The 17533-nt window shown below is 43.2% G+C and overlaps 1 protein-coding gene and 1 long non-coding RNA gene across 3 annotated transcripts in view; one reads left to right on the forward strand and one right to left on the reverse strand.

Moving 5' to 3' along the window:
• Positions 1–10749, reverse strand: part of TRIM36 (tripartite motif containing 36) — a 54639-nt gene extending 43890 nt beyond the window's left edge. The window contains exons 1-2 of one of the 2 annotated variants that reach the window (XM_009208908.3): positions 10177–10749; positions 1079–1199 (exon numbers count right to left, since the gene is read on the reverse strand). In XM_009208908.3, coding sequence (XP_009207172.1) covers positions 1080–1199; positions 10177–10239 — 183 coding nt within the window. In that variant the 5' untranslated portion in view covers positions 10240–10749 and the 3' untranslated portion in view covers position 1079. Of the gene's footprint in view, positions 1–1078; positions 1200–10176 lie in introns of those variants that run through there. The other variant, XM_003900005.5, reaches the window with a different exon arrangement.
• Positions 18–17311, forward strand: LOC103885335. The gene is made up of 2 exons (XR_002522693.2): positions 18–483; positions 17059–17311. It is a non-coding gene; the product is annotated as an uncharacterized LOC103885335 (long non-coding RNA).
• The last annotated feature ends 222 nt before the right edge of the window (positions 17312–17533 follow it).

Genomic DNA, 17533 nt, shown 5'->3' on the forward strand with positions numbered 1-17533 from the left:
CAGCGCCAGCCGCACAAAAGAGGCGGGGCCGCCTGGGGCTGGTAGGATGGGTGTCTGAGCGTTGGGCTCTGCGGGACTCGGCTCGGCGCGGGTGTGCACGCGGTTAGGGATCGGCGCCTTCTGCCGCCACCTCTTCCCTACGCAGCAGCCCCTCACTCCCACCCGGGCTGCCGCCCGTCGCCCGATGCCAGGCTGGGGGGCCTCTGAGGAGCGGAAGTGAGGGCAGCCGGGAGCGGTGGGCGGTTGCCGAGGGCGGCGCCTGGGCGGGCAGGCCCCGCTGCGGCAGAGCAGCCGGCTGCAGCCTGGGCCCCTGGCCCCGCGCTGCCCCTCCGCCCTTCAGTTTGCTCCCACTGCGCTTTCTTCCTTCGCGGTTCGAAGCCCCGCTTCCAGACTCAACACAGGACGGTGCGGGCGAGGGCGAGCCTAAGCCACCTTCCCTGAATGGCCGCGGCGAGGACGGCAGAGCTGCGCGAGGCGACCAGAGTGAGACCCCGCCCGCCCCCTCCGCCGTCCCCAGCCAGGCGCAGCCTGGGGTTCCCTGTCCCCTCCCGGCTCATTCCCGTTCTCTCCTGGCTTCACTCGTTGGGTGAACTTCATAGTCCCTAACTTGGCACTGAACACTCGTCTCCCGCTTTTTGCTTCTATACCCCAAGTCGCGATGTCACGGCAAGTTCTTGCCCAGTGGCGCGGGAACCGCCTGCAGGGTGGGGATTCCTCTCCCGGATGCTGGCCAGGGACTGAATTTAAAAGGCCGCGGAAAGGGAGCGACCCCCCGCCACCCGGGCCTAGGCTTTCCCTCCTGAGGACCAGGACAGAGGGTCCTGAGTGGCTCCGGCACCCCCGCTTAAGGCGCGCACCACCTCAGGGACTGGCTGTGCACATTTCACCTGCCACAGCCCAAGTGTGTTTCTTGTGTTGTTTTCAGGACACACGGAGAACAAATTAACTTAGGATTATTAGATCACGCCACTGCCTTCCTGGCTAGCTAAATAATTCATTCCTATGTATTAGGCTTTAAGAACAGATGCCCTAAACTTCTGGGTAAGTAGGGACTACAGAGCTGTAGCGAGACATCTCGTTTAGGTTTTAAAATGCTTCCCACTTTTATTTCCTGTTTGGGAGAAGTCTCTCGCTGTGGCAAGTTCCGCCGTCTTCCCACAGCCCTGTCTGCAGCGGTAGCCTTGTCTCCAATCCGGCATCTGAATAAGGAGTGTAGAATTAAGAACATTGAGAGACTGTAGCAATTTTCTCTAATGGAACACCCTCCATTTACAGATGAGGTGAACAGAGGATGAAAGCTTTGCCAGGTAATAATGCCTGGGCTGTTCTGATCCGGATTAATGCCTGTTCCGTGGCCGCAGGTGCTAGACTTGAGAAGGCTTCCTTCCCACAGGTTCTGAAAAGTGCTAATCAGGAGGAGAATAACAAATGCCTGCGTGAATTAGGTGCCTATATATATTTTTAAAGGCTCAATCGTTAGAAAGCATTATAAGTCTTTCTCACACTGGCCTTTGAGCGAAATAATTCCCCTCGGGCTGTAATTTCACATCAGCACACCTGCTTTGATCCAAAACTTATTAGTTGACACAGTAAAAGTGATTAGTAGGCTCCATTAACAGGAATTAAAGATAAAACCTGTATAGACAATATTTTGGTGAAAATACATTGCTATGGCCTTCCATTTTTGCAAATCAGACTTCACTGAGCTATCATTTTCTACTTGATCCACAAAATTCAAACATGATGTTAATTACACTTGGCAAAACTGTGTCTCAAAAAAAAATAAAATAAAAAATACTTAGGCAGTGGGCACAACCTTACCATTATCACCCCAGTATAGGTTTTAGTTGTGTGAGCAACTATCTATTCATCCTTCTGAAACAGATCATTTGGTGGTATTTTTGTTTTGGTCCCATGAGATGTTTAAGACCTTATATTAGTGTAGATTTGAGGACTTTCTAAGTCTAATTCTTTCAAAGTATAAGCGTCTTCTTGTTTTAAAGTAAATTTTGTGTTTGTTAATTTTTTGAATATTTTTGTGCCTCAAAGATGTTAAAATAATTCACCAAGTAATGGTATCATTGCGTATTTCTCTATCAAAATTAAATATAAGATTTACAAAGCCTCTCTTATTTTGCTCAAACCTTTTTGTGGTAGCATATGTTGGTACAGCTTATCTGAAGGGACATTTTACAAATCCTATCAAAAATTTTAAGTATTTGTACCTTTTGACTAAGCAATTCCACATCTAAGAATGTTTCTACTGTAATACTTGCATATGTGCACAAAAGCATGTGCAAAGAGCTTATTGAGACCTTATTTATAACTAAACATCATCCATAATGTACATTCATACCACAGAATACTGTGCAGCAGTTAAAATCAATGTACTGATGACAAAGGATTTCTAAAATATGATGGGCGTGGTGGTCCACACCTGTAATCCCAGCACTTTGGGAGGCTGAGGCGGGGGATCACCTGAGGTTGGGAGTTCGAGACCAGCCTGGCCAACATGGTGAAACCCCTTCTCTACTAAAAATACAAAAATTAGCCTGGCGTGGTGGCACACACCTGTAATCCCAGCTACTCAGGAGGCTGAGGCAGAAGAATCACTTGAAACCGGGAGGCAGAGGTTGCAGTGAGCCAAGATTATGCCACTGCACTCCAGCCTTGGTGACAGAGCGCGACTCTGTCTCCAAAAAAAAAAAAAAAAAAAAAAAGTACAAAACCATATGGATTCTATATGCTGCCACTCTGGCCAAAAGACGAGGCAAACTAAAATTATAGGCAAACAAAAATAAGCATCTGGAATAGAGCACAAAAAATGATAACCATTGTGGAGAAGTAAGGGATGGAGTCAGGTATACAAGACTTACTCTTCACTCACATGTATTATCTTTGCATCTTATATGTACATGTTATACTTCTAAAACTTTTTAATGTTAATCCGTTCTATCCATACACTTTTAAAAACAAAAGGTGGGGGGAAGAAGACAAATACGAAAACTGCCATTTTAAACCACTGCTTTCCCAGTTCCCTGATCATTTCTGTCTCCCTGGGCTGCCGTGCTCTGTGTCAAGTCATCAACTTCTCTGTTGCAACATCCAAACATCCCAGCCTCCCAGGATACCAAGACCCTTCCCAGTTCCTCAAGTTAAAATCCTGGTGGGTTTTGTTTGCTTGCTTTTTATCTTCCTTTCTTCTTCCCTATCTCTGGTCAGCCTTAAATCATAGGTTGTTGTCAGATTCTGTTCTTTCTCATCCTCACAACTGATTCCCATGCCCACTCTAAGCCCCCTCTCCACATGCCTAGCAGCCTATCAATTCAGTATTTACAGATGACGTTCCATATGTGTAACCCTGTCCTCATGCCTCTATTTGCACAAGGAGCAGAGTAAGCTACAGTCCTGGATCACAGGCAGCTTGGTATTGGAACATAATGGGGTGAGGGGGTGTGTGGACACGTGTATTTGAGAGTGTGTGTGTGTGTATGTGTGTGTGTGCATGCACATGAGTTGGGGAGCAGGAGTTAGAGAAAGGGTGATAAACTTGTGGTGACAAAGTAAGTCTGGTAAAGTATGGAAGGCCTCTATGCTTTTGTAGATGTTGAGCAGCTTTGGAAGGCTTTTTAGCAGGAATGGCATGAAATATCTGAACTTTAAAAAAATCATTATTCCCCTATTTTCCATTGTATATGCTATCCCTTGGTGCCTACTCCTCCCCAGTTTGGAGTATCCTAGCACCTCCTTTTTCAATAGTTTATTTTAAAATCTGGGTTAAAAATGCAAAACAAGAAAACCTATTCCATTCTTATCCCCCTAAGTTCACAGACCTTCAATACTCTTGCCTTCATTGTGATATCTTATTTTCCACTTCTGGTATCACTTAATTGCTCTTCTATCACAGGGGCATGAGCTGTCTCACATCCATCTACTTCATGAAGTCCAAAAGGTCAACAGTCTCCCCTCTCCAAACACACACAATTCAGTCTTTGATAAAACAGAGCCTCAATCAATGTTCATTGCTTGATATTTAAAATATAAACCCCTTACCCTATAAACCATATTCTACTCCATAAGCTGACTTGGTCTCTTTCCATATTGATTCCTAATACCCAACAAGAGATTAAATTTCTGGCTGGGTCAGGACCTAATGACCATGGTGCGTATTAATTGGTTTGATCTGAGATCAGACAGGCAGGGTATCACCATTCTATTAGTATATACTAAACAAGAAATAGAAACAAGGTAATATGGCCATATATTCCCTAAACCCTGCCCCCTTTTGGGAACCCCTAATCATTAAGCAGCCACAGATATAGAATCAAGAGAGACCCTGGACGTATAGAAAATAAGAAGTATGGAAATAAAGTAAATTACAGGGTTTTAGAGTAGATTGGCACACAGACCACCTGTACTACTGGGTATCAGGAGGTTACCAGTGAAGGGATAATGAATGGCATTGTCTATCAATTATTGACTCAAGCTTCTGACAGGCCAAGCTTACCAGTCATAAAGTGTTTCTATGGGAACAAAGTCAGGGGAGAGGAGTCCAGAGAGCCAGCGAGTTCAGATTTCCACTACCTGGCCAAATCCTCCTCATCTTTCAAGTTGCACTTCTGGAGCCTCCTTTATTAGTTTTGATTTCATTGATTATCTCCCTTTATTCTGAACTCTTTCAGCACTCAGTTTAACACAACTACCTACTCTTTGTACACTGATGTCTGATGTTTTGTCTTCTCGACCATTTAAACTTTTATTTAAGACAAAATCTAGTAAGCGTTTATCTACTAAACAGTAGCACCAGAGCAACAATTTGCAATTAGGAAGATGAGAGGAACCCAGTGCTGCTCTCACAGACTCTTTTCCATTAATGATGAGTGTATTGGCTGAATAACTAGTGGGCAAAGACGTTTTTTGGCCAACTTGAGGTAAACAAAATTGGTAGTATTTTGAGGCAATCTAGCAGGTCCCTCTCTGTTGACCACATCTCATTATTCTTCCCCTCAGGGTTACTAGATTTAGTAAATAAGAACATAATACGCCCAGTTAAATTGGAATTTCAGATACATAATTTTTTAGTATATGTTCCAAATATCACATTGCACATATTCTAAAAAAAAAAAAAAAAGTATCTTAAATTCAAATTCAACTCTACACATCCTGTATTTTTTCTGTCAACCCTACCTCCACTTCTTAATGATCACAGTGTGCATATAAGGTGTCTCAAGGCCCAACCCTGTTGTCATAAAAGCTAGGCCGGGCGCGGTGGCTCACGCCTGTAATCCCAGCACTTTGGGAGGCCGAGGCGGGCGGATCACAAGGTCAGGAGATCGAGATCATCCTGGCTAACACGGTGAAACCCCGTCTCTACTAAAAATGCAAAAAATTAGCCGGGCGGCGGGCGCCTGTAGTCCCAGCTACTCGGGAGGCTGAGGCAGGAGAATGGCAGGAACCCGGGAGGCGGAGCTTGCAGTGAGCCGAGATGGCGCCATTGCACTCCAGCCTGGGCGACTAAGCGAGACTCTGTCTCAAAAAAAAAAAAAAAAAAAAAAAAAAACTAGAAGTAATAGCTTTCATTTATTGAGGGCCTATGATGTGTCAATAACGGTATTAGGAAACTTGCATACAATATTCATTTAACTCTTGTAGTAACCCTGTGAAATAGGTATAATTCTTTTCAGAGAAGACATGTAACAAGTAAAATTCCTCTCCACCTCCACCCATAGATTAAGTAATATGCTTAAGATTACATGGCTATACACTAAAAAGCCAGGATTCAAACCTGGGTCTCAGTCCAGCATCCTTATTGCGCTGCCCACAGGTAAGTATACAACACAGAATTTACGATTTCACTAAAAATCGGATTTAAACATCCTTTTACAAAGTAGTTTAGGAGACACCTTTTTTCCAAATTATCTTTAGCGCAATATAGTAAAAAAAAAAAGAGGAAAATTATATTTATGAAATTAGCTCTTTTCAAATAATATTGTAAAAATCTAAATCTTCTGCCTGCCTTCCCTACTCTCCACAGCACATACATTTTGCCCAATTTCAATATATATATTTTAAAAACCTTTAAAAAATACTTTGTAGGCCTGACGCATTGGCTCACCCCTGTAATCCCAGCACTTTGGGAAGCTAAGATCACTTGAGGTCAGAGCTCGAGACCAGCCTGGCCAACATGGCGAAACCCTGTCTCTGCTAGTAATACAAAAAATTAGCTGGGCATGGTGGCGTGTGCCTGTAGTCCCAGCTACTAGGGAGGCTGAGGCAGGAGAATTGCTTGAACCTAGAAGTGAAGGTTACAGTGAGCCCGAGATTGCACCACTGCATGCCAGCCTGGGCAACAGAGTGAAACTGTCTCTCAAAAATAAATAAATGAAAATACTTACACAGTGGGCACAACCTTACCACTATCACCCTGGTTTAGATTTTAGTTGTGTGAGCAACTATTCATCCTTCTGAAACAGATCATTTGGTGGTATTTTTGTTTTGATCCCAGGAGATATTTACAACCTTTTATTAGTCTAGATTTGAGGACTTTCCAAGCCTAATTCCTTCAGAGTGTGTCTTCTTTTTTTAAAGTTTGTGTTTGTAAACATTCTTGAATTTTTTGTGCCTCAAAGATGTTCAAAGTTAAAATAATAATTCACCAAGTAATGGTATCATTGCCTATTTCCCTATCGAAATTAAATATAAGATTTACAAAGCCTCTCTTATTTTGCTGAAACTATTTTACTCCTTAGATATGCCTGAACAGTAATTATTAAATTATGGGAACCGAATGTACCATCTGTTTATTTACACATAAATGTAAATATGCTAAATACACAAAATACAAACAGATATACTAAAATTTGAATTCTATATTCCTTGTCATCAAATCTTCATTATATGATTCCAGAAGAGTGTATGATGGTGATAAAAAAATTAGTGAGACCAATCTTTCAAGAGACCAAAACAGTTTAAAAATACTGCTTTGAGTAACCTTAGATATTGACCACAGATTTGGAAACCTCTTTTAATCCAAAGAGATTAGCTGCAAAATAAACAGAAAGACAGCTTTCAGAAATGGTAAAAGTTTCACTGTTAGTGAAATATAAGGAAATACATTTACATTTTTAAGCCTCTTGAGAATGATCGTAAGTATTAACTACACTTATGCAGTATTGTTTGATGAGCAGAAAGGTCACAATGGCACATATCACTATGTACTTTAAATATTAACGTAGCCATCACAATAGAGTAAATAAGCTGATCCAGTTTGTCCTGTAGGTTTTAGGTTACCCTAAGAAAAAAGGCTCACTTCCCACATTTCAGAGAACATATGGTATGCTAATTTAATTTGAAATAGACACACAAACTGCTGCCACTGGGGAAGGAATGAGATTGGATGTGGGCATGAACTTCCACTTTTTACTCTGTAAAACTTTCTGTGAAGTTTGAGTATTTGACAACAAGCATATATTCAGGTATTAAGTTTGTAAAAATGTAAAGCTATGTATTTTTAATTATGTACAGTTTGAGAAGTCCAGTACAGGATGAAACAAATCTGGGGGAAAAGTGAGAGAAATTAAGAGGATGGTCAGCTCAGTGGTCTCAACTTTGAGGGATGGTGGGGCGGGGGGGCAGGCCAACTACAGGCCTCTGCTCTCCTTTAACTCCCATAACTAGACCAGTTTCCCATTATTCGTTACATTACAAACCCCAACTACAAAGTGGAACCTAACTCCGCAGAGGAAAATAAAGCAAGTCAGTCTCAACGGTCTGCTATTCCATGGTTAATATTCAGTGTTCAAATCCTGTATAACCACACACAAAACAGGGGTCTTAAATGGGCTAGGACTGGGGCTGCAGGGTGGGGCAGGATTTGAGCCTGAGGAGCATGGGTAGGAAATAAGCTGGCTACTCCTGACCAACTCTCCCCCTCCAACCCCCACAAAATAGACAGAGGAACTGTCCTAAGTTCTTCTTGGGAGAGACTGCTTTCCAACCTCAGAGATTTCAAAGGGACACCCGCCGGGCCTTTCCACCTTTAGAAGTCAACCGGTAATGCTCATGTGTTTGCTGCAGGCCCATTGCTGAAGCCTAGTGAAGACAGAGGCAGAGAGAGAGAGCAGAGAAATCCAGTAAATGAAGCCAGAAAGTTAGTGTTTTTTCATTATAGTGAACATACTGTGATGAACCCATTGCTATTCTGAGAGGGTTTTGTTTTTGTTTACCTGACTTGATTATAAGCAGTTTTAATGGTTCTGCCCTACTTCCCCATTTCGTGTTCATGGGACATCCATCAGTCGGCTTCATGGTCACCTGGGCTGTTCTTAACATGCAAATCCCTGGGTCCCACCCCGAAATTATTCTCTCAGAATTTCAGGATTTGTCTGTCATTGAAGGAAAGCATAGCCAACTAATACAATTCTGGCTTACTTTGAAGAATGTCTGAGCACCATAGGACAAAATTCACCTATCATCTTATTCTCCACCCTATCAAGAGTAGTCCATTTATTTTGTTCAACCAAAGGCATTTTTCCTCCCTGCCCCCCAGCCCCTCATCATTCCCAAATAGATGTCCCTGTTAGGCATTCTCCTAGACCTGGGCAGTCGGGGCCCTGCTGCACCTCTCGCTCTTTAGAGGCCCTGGTTCTGGCCCTCCTCTGGCTGCCTGCCTCTTTGCTCAGAGCTAGCTCTTTCTCGGGGATTTCTCTCCCCACGGTCCATTCTTCAGAGGGAGGGGTGGGCCGCAATATGCACCCTAGGCCCGAAGGGTGGTCAAGGGGCTGCTGCTGGGGCGACAAAGAGCTCGGATACACTGGTCAGTGTGTGCTGAATGCCCCTTGAGGTACAGGACGGAGCCTGGGCTTGGAAGAAAAGTGGAACGAGGGTTCTCCATTGGTACTTCTGACCCGGGGTTGTAAATGGTAGGGGAGGCCCAAGACACAGCTCCACTTTCGAAATGTTAATGAATATTCTGTTTCTGATGAACGTATTCAGTGCCTGTAGAACAAGAGAATTCAGAGAGGCGTAGGGTTCATTTGGGACTTTTTAGGCTGAGAGTGCATTAAACCAGCTCACCAGCCCTGGGGCCGTAGGACTGTCCGGCATGAAGCTAAAACTACTCCATATGCTATATAGGCGGCGTTGGAGTTAGTGGGGTGTGGGACTGCAGGGTTTCAGGTGCTCACATCAGAGCTACAGAATCATCCTCCTTTCTGTTAACCGTGCGCAGGGAGTCGAGTGCTCCTTTGTGCCATCACCTCTTCTCGAAGCTCCAGGCGCAGAGAGCAAACGCTGACGCCCTTTCCCGCCTTCTCTCCGCCTGCGAGTCCCGGAGGGCAGTGCTCTGTGCAGCCTCCGTATTTCCCGACACGTTCCGCCTGCAAACCACTTAGGAGCTTCTGCCGGCAATTTCTGGGACGCAGCGCGGAGCCCAGCCTCCCGCACGGGCTCAGGCCCCGCACCACCCCGCCCGCTGAGGGCGTGGTCGCGGGCGCCACCGACGGCGCCAGCCTGGGTTCCTAAAGGCTCCAGGACAGGTGAGGGGCTGAAATCCCGCTCCTCCAGCATCTTCCCCTCCCTACCAAAAGAAGGCTGCTTTAAATATTCCCGGCCTGGAGCAGCAGCAGCTATGGACCTGGAAGGAGGCCTGAAAAGGCCAGGGCAGGGCGAACGAAGGTGCTGTCCCTATTTACCGGCCACACGCTCTGACTGCGGGCTGACCCCGATCCCACACTCCGAGCCTATTCACTCGCTGGGCGGACCCTCCCTCCACGCTCCGCGCCCAGACAGGCGAGGTCACCCACTCGAAGTCACCACGCTTGAGGAGCCCTGGTTGCGTGGGGGAGCGCCCCCTTGGCCAACGCCCCGCCCTCCTTTCCATCTTCTGACGCTGGGCTCTCGCCCTTCGGCGTCCGGGAGCCCCTACTGCTGCCCAGCTGGCCCCTAAAGCGCCCGAAAGTCCCCTCTTGGCTTATTTCAGAGATGCCACGCAATAAAGAAAAGGCGGCTACTTTGCATTCCGCAGCTGCTGGGACACCCGGGCTGCGAGCGCGGCCCCTGGATTCCAGCCTCCCGCCCTTCCCAGGCGCTGGAATGAACACGGACGCCCACAGTGGCAGGCCAGGTAGTGCCGGAGTCCGGGGCCCAGGCCGCGGCGCCCCGCGTCCCATCACTTACCTTGCCTTTAGCTAGCAATTCCATGATGTAGCCAAATTCACTCATCTCCCCAGACTGCGACATGTTTACGCCCCTTCACAAACTCTGGAGGACCGACGCGGGTATATCGAAATTGTCTTTTCTTTTCTCTTTTTCTGTTTTTAGTCTGAGTTTTGCCGAGCTCCCCGCCCATAAGCTGTTAACCGGGAAAAGTGAGAAAGCGCCGGGGAAAGTAAGAAGCGGGCTTGGGTGGAATGAAAGCCATCGAGGGCTCCTGGGCAGTCTCGCCCGGCGTGCTAGGATCTGGGTGTAGCGATCGGGGCTGCGCGATCTAACGGAACAAACGAGGGCGGCGGCGGCGGTGGCGGCCGTGAAACCCTCACCAGGCGGAGCCGGGCGCGCGGAGGCCCCGCCTCCTCGGGGGTCGCGGCCGCGGTCGGACCGCAGCGGAGACAAATAAACGCGCACACAAAGCGGGTGCCCAGCGCGGCCCCAGGTCGACATTCCCCGGCCTTTATCGCATGCCTGGAGGTTGGCCGTCCCGGGCTCTCGGCGCGAAGATCTGGAAAAAAGCCCCATCGCACTGTCTGGAGGTGCGAGGGCAGGCAGAAATAAATGCAGAGGAGGCGCAACAAAGGGGCTGACTGCCAGCGCCGGAAAATAAATAAATACATAAGTGAAGGCCAGGAAATGGCAACGGCGCATCTCAAGTCAGCCTTCCTGAAATCCAATAGGTAATAAAGACCAAGCCCCGCGCTTCTGAGATGAGAACAAATACAGGGACTGTATTTTAAACACTTAAGTGTGTAAGGCCAATTGTATCTCCATATCCTTTTGATACTCAGCTTTCCCTTAACAATAACAAAAAAGAAAAGAAAAAAGAATAAAAAGAAGAAAGAAGAAGAAGAGGAAAGAAAAGAAAAGGAAAAAAAATTGTCAGCCAGGTTCCTGGACACTCTCACCCTTAGTTACCACAAGCCCACTTTTTAAATTATTTGTTTCGTTGGTTGAGTTAAAGCGTTCAGTGCATGCTTCTTATATTTCTGTACTTCTTTTTATAACAGCAGCTTCCCTAGGAGGCTGCAGCCGAAATGGCCTCAGACCGTACCATATCTTTGCTTCTCTTCAAAAGAAAACTTGGCTGAACAAAGTCAGTCCCAGTCTATCACTCTGCTCTAGGCAGTCTTTGCGATTAAAGGCTTGATTTTTTTTCTTTAAAAAAAAAGAAAAGAAAAACGCTGCCAGCAATAATTAGATTAGACACGAATAAGATTTACTACAAGGTTTGTGAAACCACTTTCCTTAAGCAAGTTGGCAGAGTCTGCGTTGCACTCAGCAACAGTGGGCAGGTGTGTCGAAATGACCTATTTTACAGGTAAGTGTGTAAGAGTTTTGCAGGCTTAAAGAGACATGGGGATTTTTCTTCTTTGCCTCTTCCTTTTCTCATTTTCTAACTTCTCCACTCTGGTCCAGAAATCCAGAAGTATACACATTTCTTTTTTCAACACACCTCTTCGTAAAGCTCCAATAGTGTTGCTCTGTAACTGTTGTTCTACCAGAACTTTGCTTCTTCAGTGTGTTACTTTCCTTTACGAGCTGGTGCTGAAAACCTCTTAGAACAAGCAGCAAAAGTTAACATGCTGATGTTCACAGTTAGGGCTCTGTAGGAGGCAAGACACAATCATAATCCTTCTTGGATATACAGCTGGAAGCTTCTTGTCCCTCTTAAGTTCTGTAGAACTTCGTGTATACTCTTTGCATCCACAGGAAAACTAGTAGAATTCAATTAAGGTGTGTAGCATCCATAAATGAGTCCTTGCCTACTGTTAGCAACACTTGATGGATTACCAGAAAGAGATATTGCTCTAAATGTGAACATTTTTTCACACCCAGAATGGATTCTGGCACCTGATTAAAAACCACAGTGTTCGAGCTGAACAACAGATCTTATGTCTGCATTACAAGCAGGAGGGAGAGAGACAAAAGAGCACACAAGGCATTTGTTACCCCTTAGAAAGCTTCCCCCAACCCCATCCAGTGACCTCCACTTACACCTTTGTGAGAAATGGGTAATATGCACCCCTAGCTCCAAGGAAGGCTGGGGAGGTGATTATTTTGTTCTGGGAACATTGCCACTCTAAACAAAATCAAGGATTTGTTCGTAAGGAAGAAGAGGGGACAGATACCAGGTAGAAAGTTGTTAGTTTCTACTAACCTTGAGTGAGTCCATTCAACTTCCAGAGTTTCAGTTTTCTCTTCTATAAAATGACTGCTTTTGACTAAATGGTCTCTAACCCCTTCCTGTTCTTAACCCTAAGATCTCTGATCTGAGGATCCCTTTGCCATCTGGCAGCATTAGCTGCCATTATCCTCCCTGAAAAAACTGCTGTTAAAAAAGGGCTGTCCACCTGATCACTTGCTACTAGAAAATATTCCAGGCAAAATATCCTTATCAGTTGCCTAGATTCCTACTCAAGACCAAGAAAGTGGTGGGGGCAAGAGTTTTAGAAAATGTAAGTTGGGTCCTGAGCATTTATTTACTCCAATACCTGGTGGTATTTACCACTCTTTATTGTCATTGTGTGAAGAGCACTCTGGAGCATTAAAGATCTTTCAAAGAAGATAGGCATACAAAAATGAAGACAACATTTAAATTTCTTCTGAAATTCTATGCACGCACTTCAAAGACAGAGGATCAGACTATCAATAGGTACAAAAGTACCTATGTCAAAAGTTGCTTTATTATTTCCCTTTCTTCTAAAAAAAAAGATTAAAATCATGCAAATTTAAAACTTCATTCCCTAAAAGAACCAAAATTAAGAAAAATGTTAATTCATATTTCTCTAAAAATAAACATGACAGGTGCTGCTTCACAGGGGACTTCCCCACCTAAGAGGAAGCTATTTAATAGAGGGATTATGTGATGTGTGAATTTTTCACACTGAGAAGACCAGCAATATTAAAGGGTCCCTTGCTGTGGAAAATCTGCTAATTGCCAACTTTCATCAAATGGAGAAAATTCTTCAACTGCTCTATTGCCATGCCAATTATTGAAATAAGTATAACTTAGAGAGATTCACAACATTCTATTTTCTCCTTCTGATGGTAACCAGCATAATACATAATAGCTTTAACAAATAACATCAACAAAATACACAATCCAAGTTTTCTTTTTAATGGTGACACATAAATTGTATTTTTGAAGGTTTTGAATTTAAAAATCTATGATGATGAATGTTCAGCTTTTTAAGAGGCAGAGACTGAAGAAACCTAAAATATCTTACTTTTAATAAAATCTCACATTTTCTTAGTTTTTTATTTCAAAAACGTAAACCTAAAATTTGACTGATACTGTACTCAAAAAGGTCATTTAAAAAAAAATCTTATTTTTTGAATAAGCTTTATTGAGGTACAATTTATATACCATAAAATTCACTAATTGTCAGTGTACTGCTTAGTTACTTTTATTAAATTATGGATTTGTAAAATCATCTCATAATCCGGTTTTACAATATTAGAATATTCATTTATTGAGATTTTCTTTAATTTTTTCTAGCAATGTTCTATCACTTTTAGTGTTCAGATATTGTACTTATTGTATTACATATTGCAAGGTACTCCTTTTAATATTATTGTGAATAAAATTGACTTCTTAATGTCATTTTTTGGATTGTTAATTACTGTTATATAGAAACACAACTGATTTTTGCATAAGGTTGTGTTTTACAATGGGGCAAAATTCACTTATCAATTCCAGATTTTATTTTCAGATTCCTTATAATATCATCTGTAATTAAAGACAATTTTATTTCTTCCTTTCCAATCTGTATGCCTTTATTTTTCTTGCCTTATTGCTCTGGTTAGAACCTCCAGTAGAACCTCCATTGAATGCATGCAGCAAGTGTGGGCATCCTTGCCTTATTCCCAATCTTGGGGAAAAAGCATTCATTCTTTCACCATTAAGTACTGATTGGTTTGCTATATTCCATGACTTTTGATATGTTTTTAAATTAAGTTAGAAATATTTTTAAAATTTCCTATTGTGATTTTTTTCTTTGACCCATGGGTTATTTACAAATGTGTTGTTTAATTTCCAAATTATTTCAAATTTCCAAATCGTTTAGATTTTCTATTTTTGTTATTAGAATTGATTTTTGAATTAGAATTGATTTCTAATCCAATTCTGTTTTGAGCAAAGATCATCCTTTGAATGATTTTAATGTTTTTAAATATATTCAGCTTTTCAATGGTCTAATGTGGAAGTCAGCAACTTTTTCTTAAAGGGTAAGATATTAATGAACATTGTAGACTTGAAGCCATATAATTTCTGTTGCTACTTGTCTTAGTCTGTGTTGCTACAAAAGATCACCCGGGGCTAGATAATTTATAAGGAAAAGAGGTTTATTTGGTTCATGGTTCTGCAGACTTTACAGGAAGCATGGTGCCAGCATATGCTTCCAGTAAGGCTTCAAGAAGATTTCACTTATGGCAGAAGGTGAAGGGAAGCTGGCATGTCACATGGCAAGAGGGAGCAAGAAAGAAAGGAGAGGGATGTCATGCTCGTTTTAACAGTCCGTTCTCATGAGAACTAATAGAGCAAGAACTTAACTCATTACCACGAGGACAGCACCAAGATATTCATGAAGGATCCATCTCCATTACCAAAATAGCTCCAACTAGACCTCATCTCCAACACTGGGGATCAAATTTTAACAGGAGGGGACATATATCCAAACTATATCACTACTCAACTCTGCTGTTACAGGATGAAAGGAACTATTGACCATAGGTACAGAAATGAATGTGGACATGTTTCAATAAACATTTATATATGAAAATAGGCAGCTGAATAAGCACATGAAAAGATGCTCGACGTTATTAGTCATTAGGAAAATGCAAATCAAAACCACAATAAGATACTACCTCATACTCACTAGAATGGCTAGAATCAAAAACAGAGAGAATAACAAGTATTAATGACAATATGGAGAAATTGGAACCCTCTTAGAATTCTTAGAATTTTGAATTACCATATGACTCAGCAATTCCACTCCTAGTTATATACACAAACAACTTGATAACAGGGACTCAAACAGATACTTGTAATCCATTGCTGCATTTTTCACAATAATCAAAAGGTAGAAACAACTCAAGTGTCTGTCAATAGATGGATAAACAAAATATACTGAACACTTAAAAATGGTTTAAAAAAAAAACTAGGCAGCTGACCCTTGGGCTCTAATTTACTAACCCATGGCCTAGAATATTACCTATTTTGGATGATATTCCATGTGTGCTTAAAAAGAGTGTATATTCTGCTGTTGTTGGGTGAGGTATTCTACAAATGTCAGTTAAAGTTGATTATTGCTCTCTCTCTCTTTTTTTTTTTTTTTTTTTTTTTTGTGACAAGGTCTTGCTCTATTGCCCAGGTTGAGTGCAGTGGTGCAGTAATAGCTCACTGCAACCTCCACTTCCTGGGCTCAAGCCGTCCTCCCACCTCAGCTTCCTGAGTAGCTGGGACTAGAGGTGCATGCCACCACACCCAGCTAGTTTTCCTTTTTTTTGTAGACATAAGGGTCTCACTATGTTGCTTAGGCCGGTCTTGAACTCCTGGGCTCAAACAGGAGCCTTGGTTCCTCCAGCCTTGGCCTCCCAAAGTGCTGGGATCACAGGCATGAGCCTCCATGCCCAGCCTTAACAGTGTGTGTTCTCCAGAAATTTATTACACACAGGCCGGGCGCGGTGGCTCAAGCCTGTAATCCCAGCACTTTGGGAGGCCGAGACGGGCGGATCACGAGGTCAGGAGATCGAGACCATCCTGGCTAACACGGTGAAACCCCGTCTCTACTAAAAAATACAAAAAACTAGCCGGGCGAGGTGGCGGGCGCCTGTAGTCCCAGCTACTCGGGAGGCTGAGGCAGGAGAATGGCGTGAACCCGGGAGGCGGAGCTTGCAGTGAGCTGAGATTAGGCTACTGCACTCCAGCCTGGGCGACAGAGCGAGACTCCATCTCAAAAAAAAAAAAAAAAAAAAAAGAAATTTATTACACACAATCTTTGGCCCAAAGAGAGCAACAAAATTCTTTGGGATTGTTCGTGCCACAACAATGGATCACTCTTTGTCTTAGAGTTGCTCAAATGGTAGAATTAGAACAGTGTGCACATATCCTAAGTCCATCCTCATTCGCAGGGGATGATATTTCTCTAGCAAGCAAGACTTTGCCCAGGAAGAAGCCTAGGATGGCCAGCCCAGGCTATCACAGGAGCCAGTGGCCTCCTAAGTCAGGCTGTTGAGTACATGGCTTCATGGTCCTCTGTGCCTGAATCTCAACTAGATCTATGGAATCTCAATATGCCAGTAGTATTCATTCATTAAATAGTCCATTAAATATAAGTGACCACCTACTGTGTGCCTGGCAGTGTCAGGCAATGGAGATTCAACAGTAAACAAACAAGACTTTTAAAATATAAATGTCCTTTTAATACCATGCTGTGTTTTGAAAGCTTTTATTTCGTATTGGGCTTTTTGATGCTAAGGCAATATGATCTTGGTAGGTAGGGCAGAACCTTTATTTCCCTGCAGGGTACACAGTGAAATGATACACCATTTCTCTCCTAGGAAATGAGATATGTGGAGATCATCAGCTTGTTTGTCATTAGATATGGTAGAACTATATTGGATAACCAGTGTTTTCTTAACTAAGGTCCTGACTAGCTATTCACCCACTCCCTCTCCCCACTTCTCTCTCCATCAACCCCCACACTTTCACATTAGGTGAAAAATTGTTAGGGTGATGACAGCTTCTATAGGTACAAGGAAGGTAGGGTTGAAAGAGAAATCTACCTCTGATGAATACAGCTGTATCATCATCATAAATAATTTAATCACTTTCTCTGTTTTTAGTTTCTTTGATCTGCTTCTCTCATCATGCCTGGTTGTGTTACTGCCATAAAAGTTTGCTCTTTGAGAGGATGAAGAACCTTCTAGTCATACCTCAGTAATCATCCTGGGGCAAAGATCCACTTTGTATTACTCCTCCTGCCTAATGCCTCATAGCTAAGCATCAACGTTTTTTACCATCCTGAAGGTTCCTGGTTGCTGCTTTGAAATGTTCTAAACCAGAAATAAATGAAGTTTCTTATTAGGCTCACCCTAAGAGCTATCATCCTGTTGTTCTTTATTTATTTTAGAAGATTGCTTATTTTGTGGGTATAGAGGGAGGCAAGCTAGAGAGAGGAAGAGGGATACTTTATAGCATCTCAGATTCAGTTCGAGTATTACTTTTAGGGGCAGTGAGTGAGGAGATAGGGTATATTAGGAGGTAGTAATTAGTATAGGGTTGGCTACTGTCTGATGATCAAACATGGAGTTCATTGGC

This window comes from Papio anubis, chromosome 5 (genome assembly GCF_008728515.1).
Source record: "Papio anubis isolate 15944 chromosome 5, Panubis1.0, whole genome shotgun sequence".
Taxonomy (NCBI): Eukaryota; Metazoa; Chordata; class Mammalia; order Primates; family Cercopithecidae; genus Papio; species Papio anubis.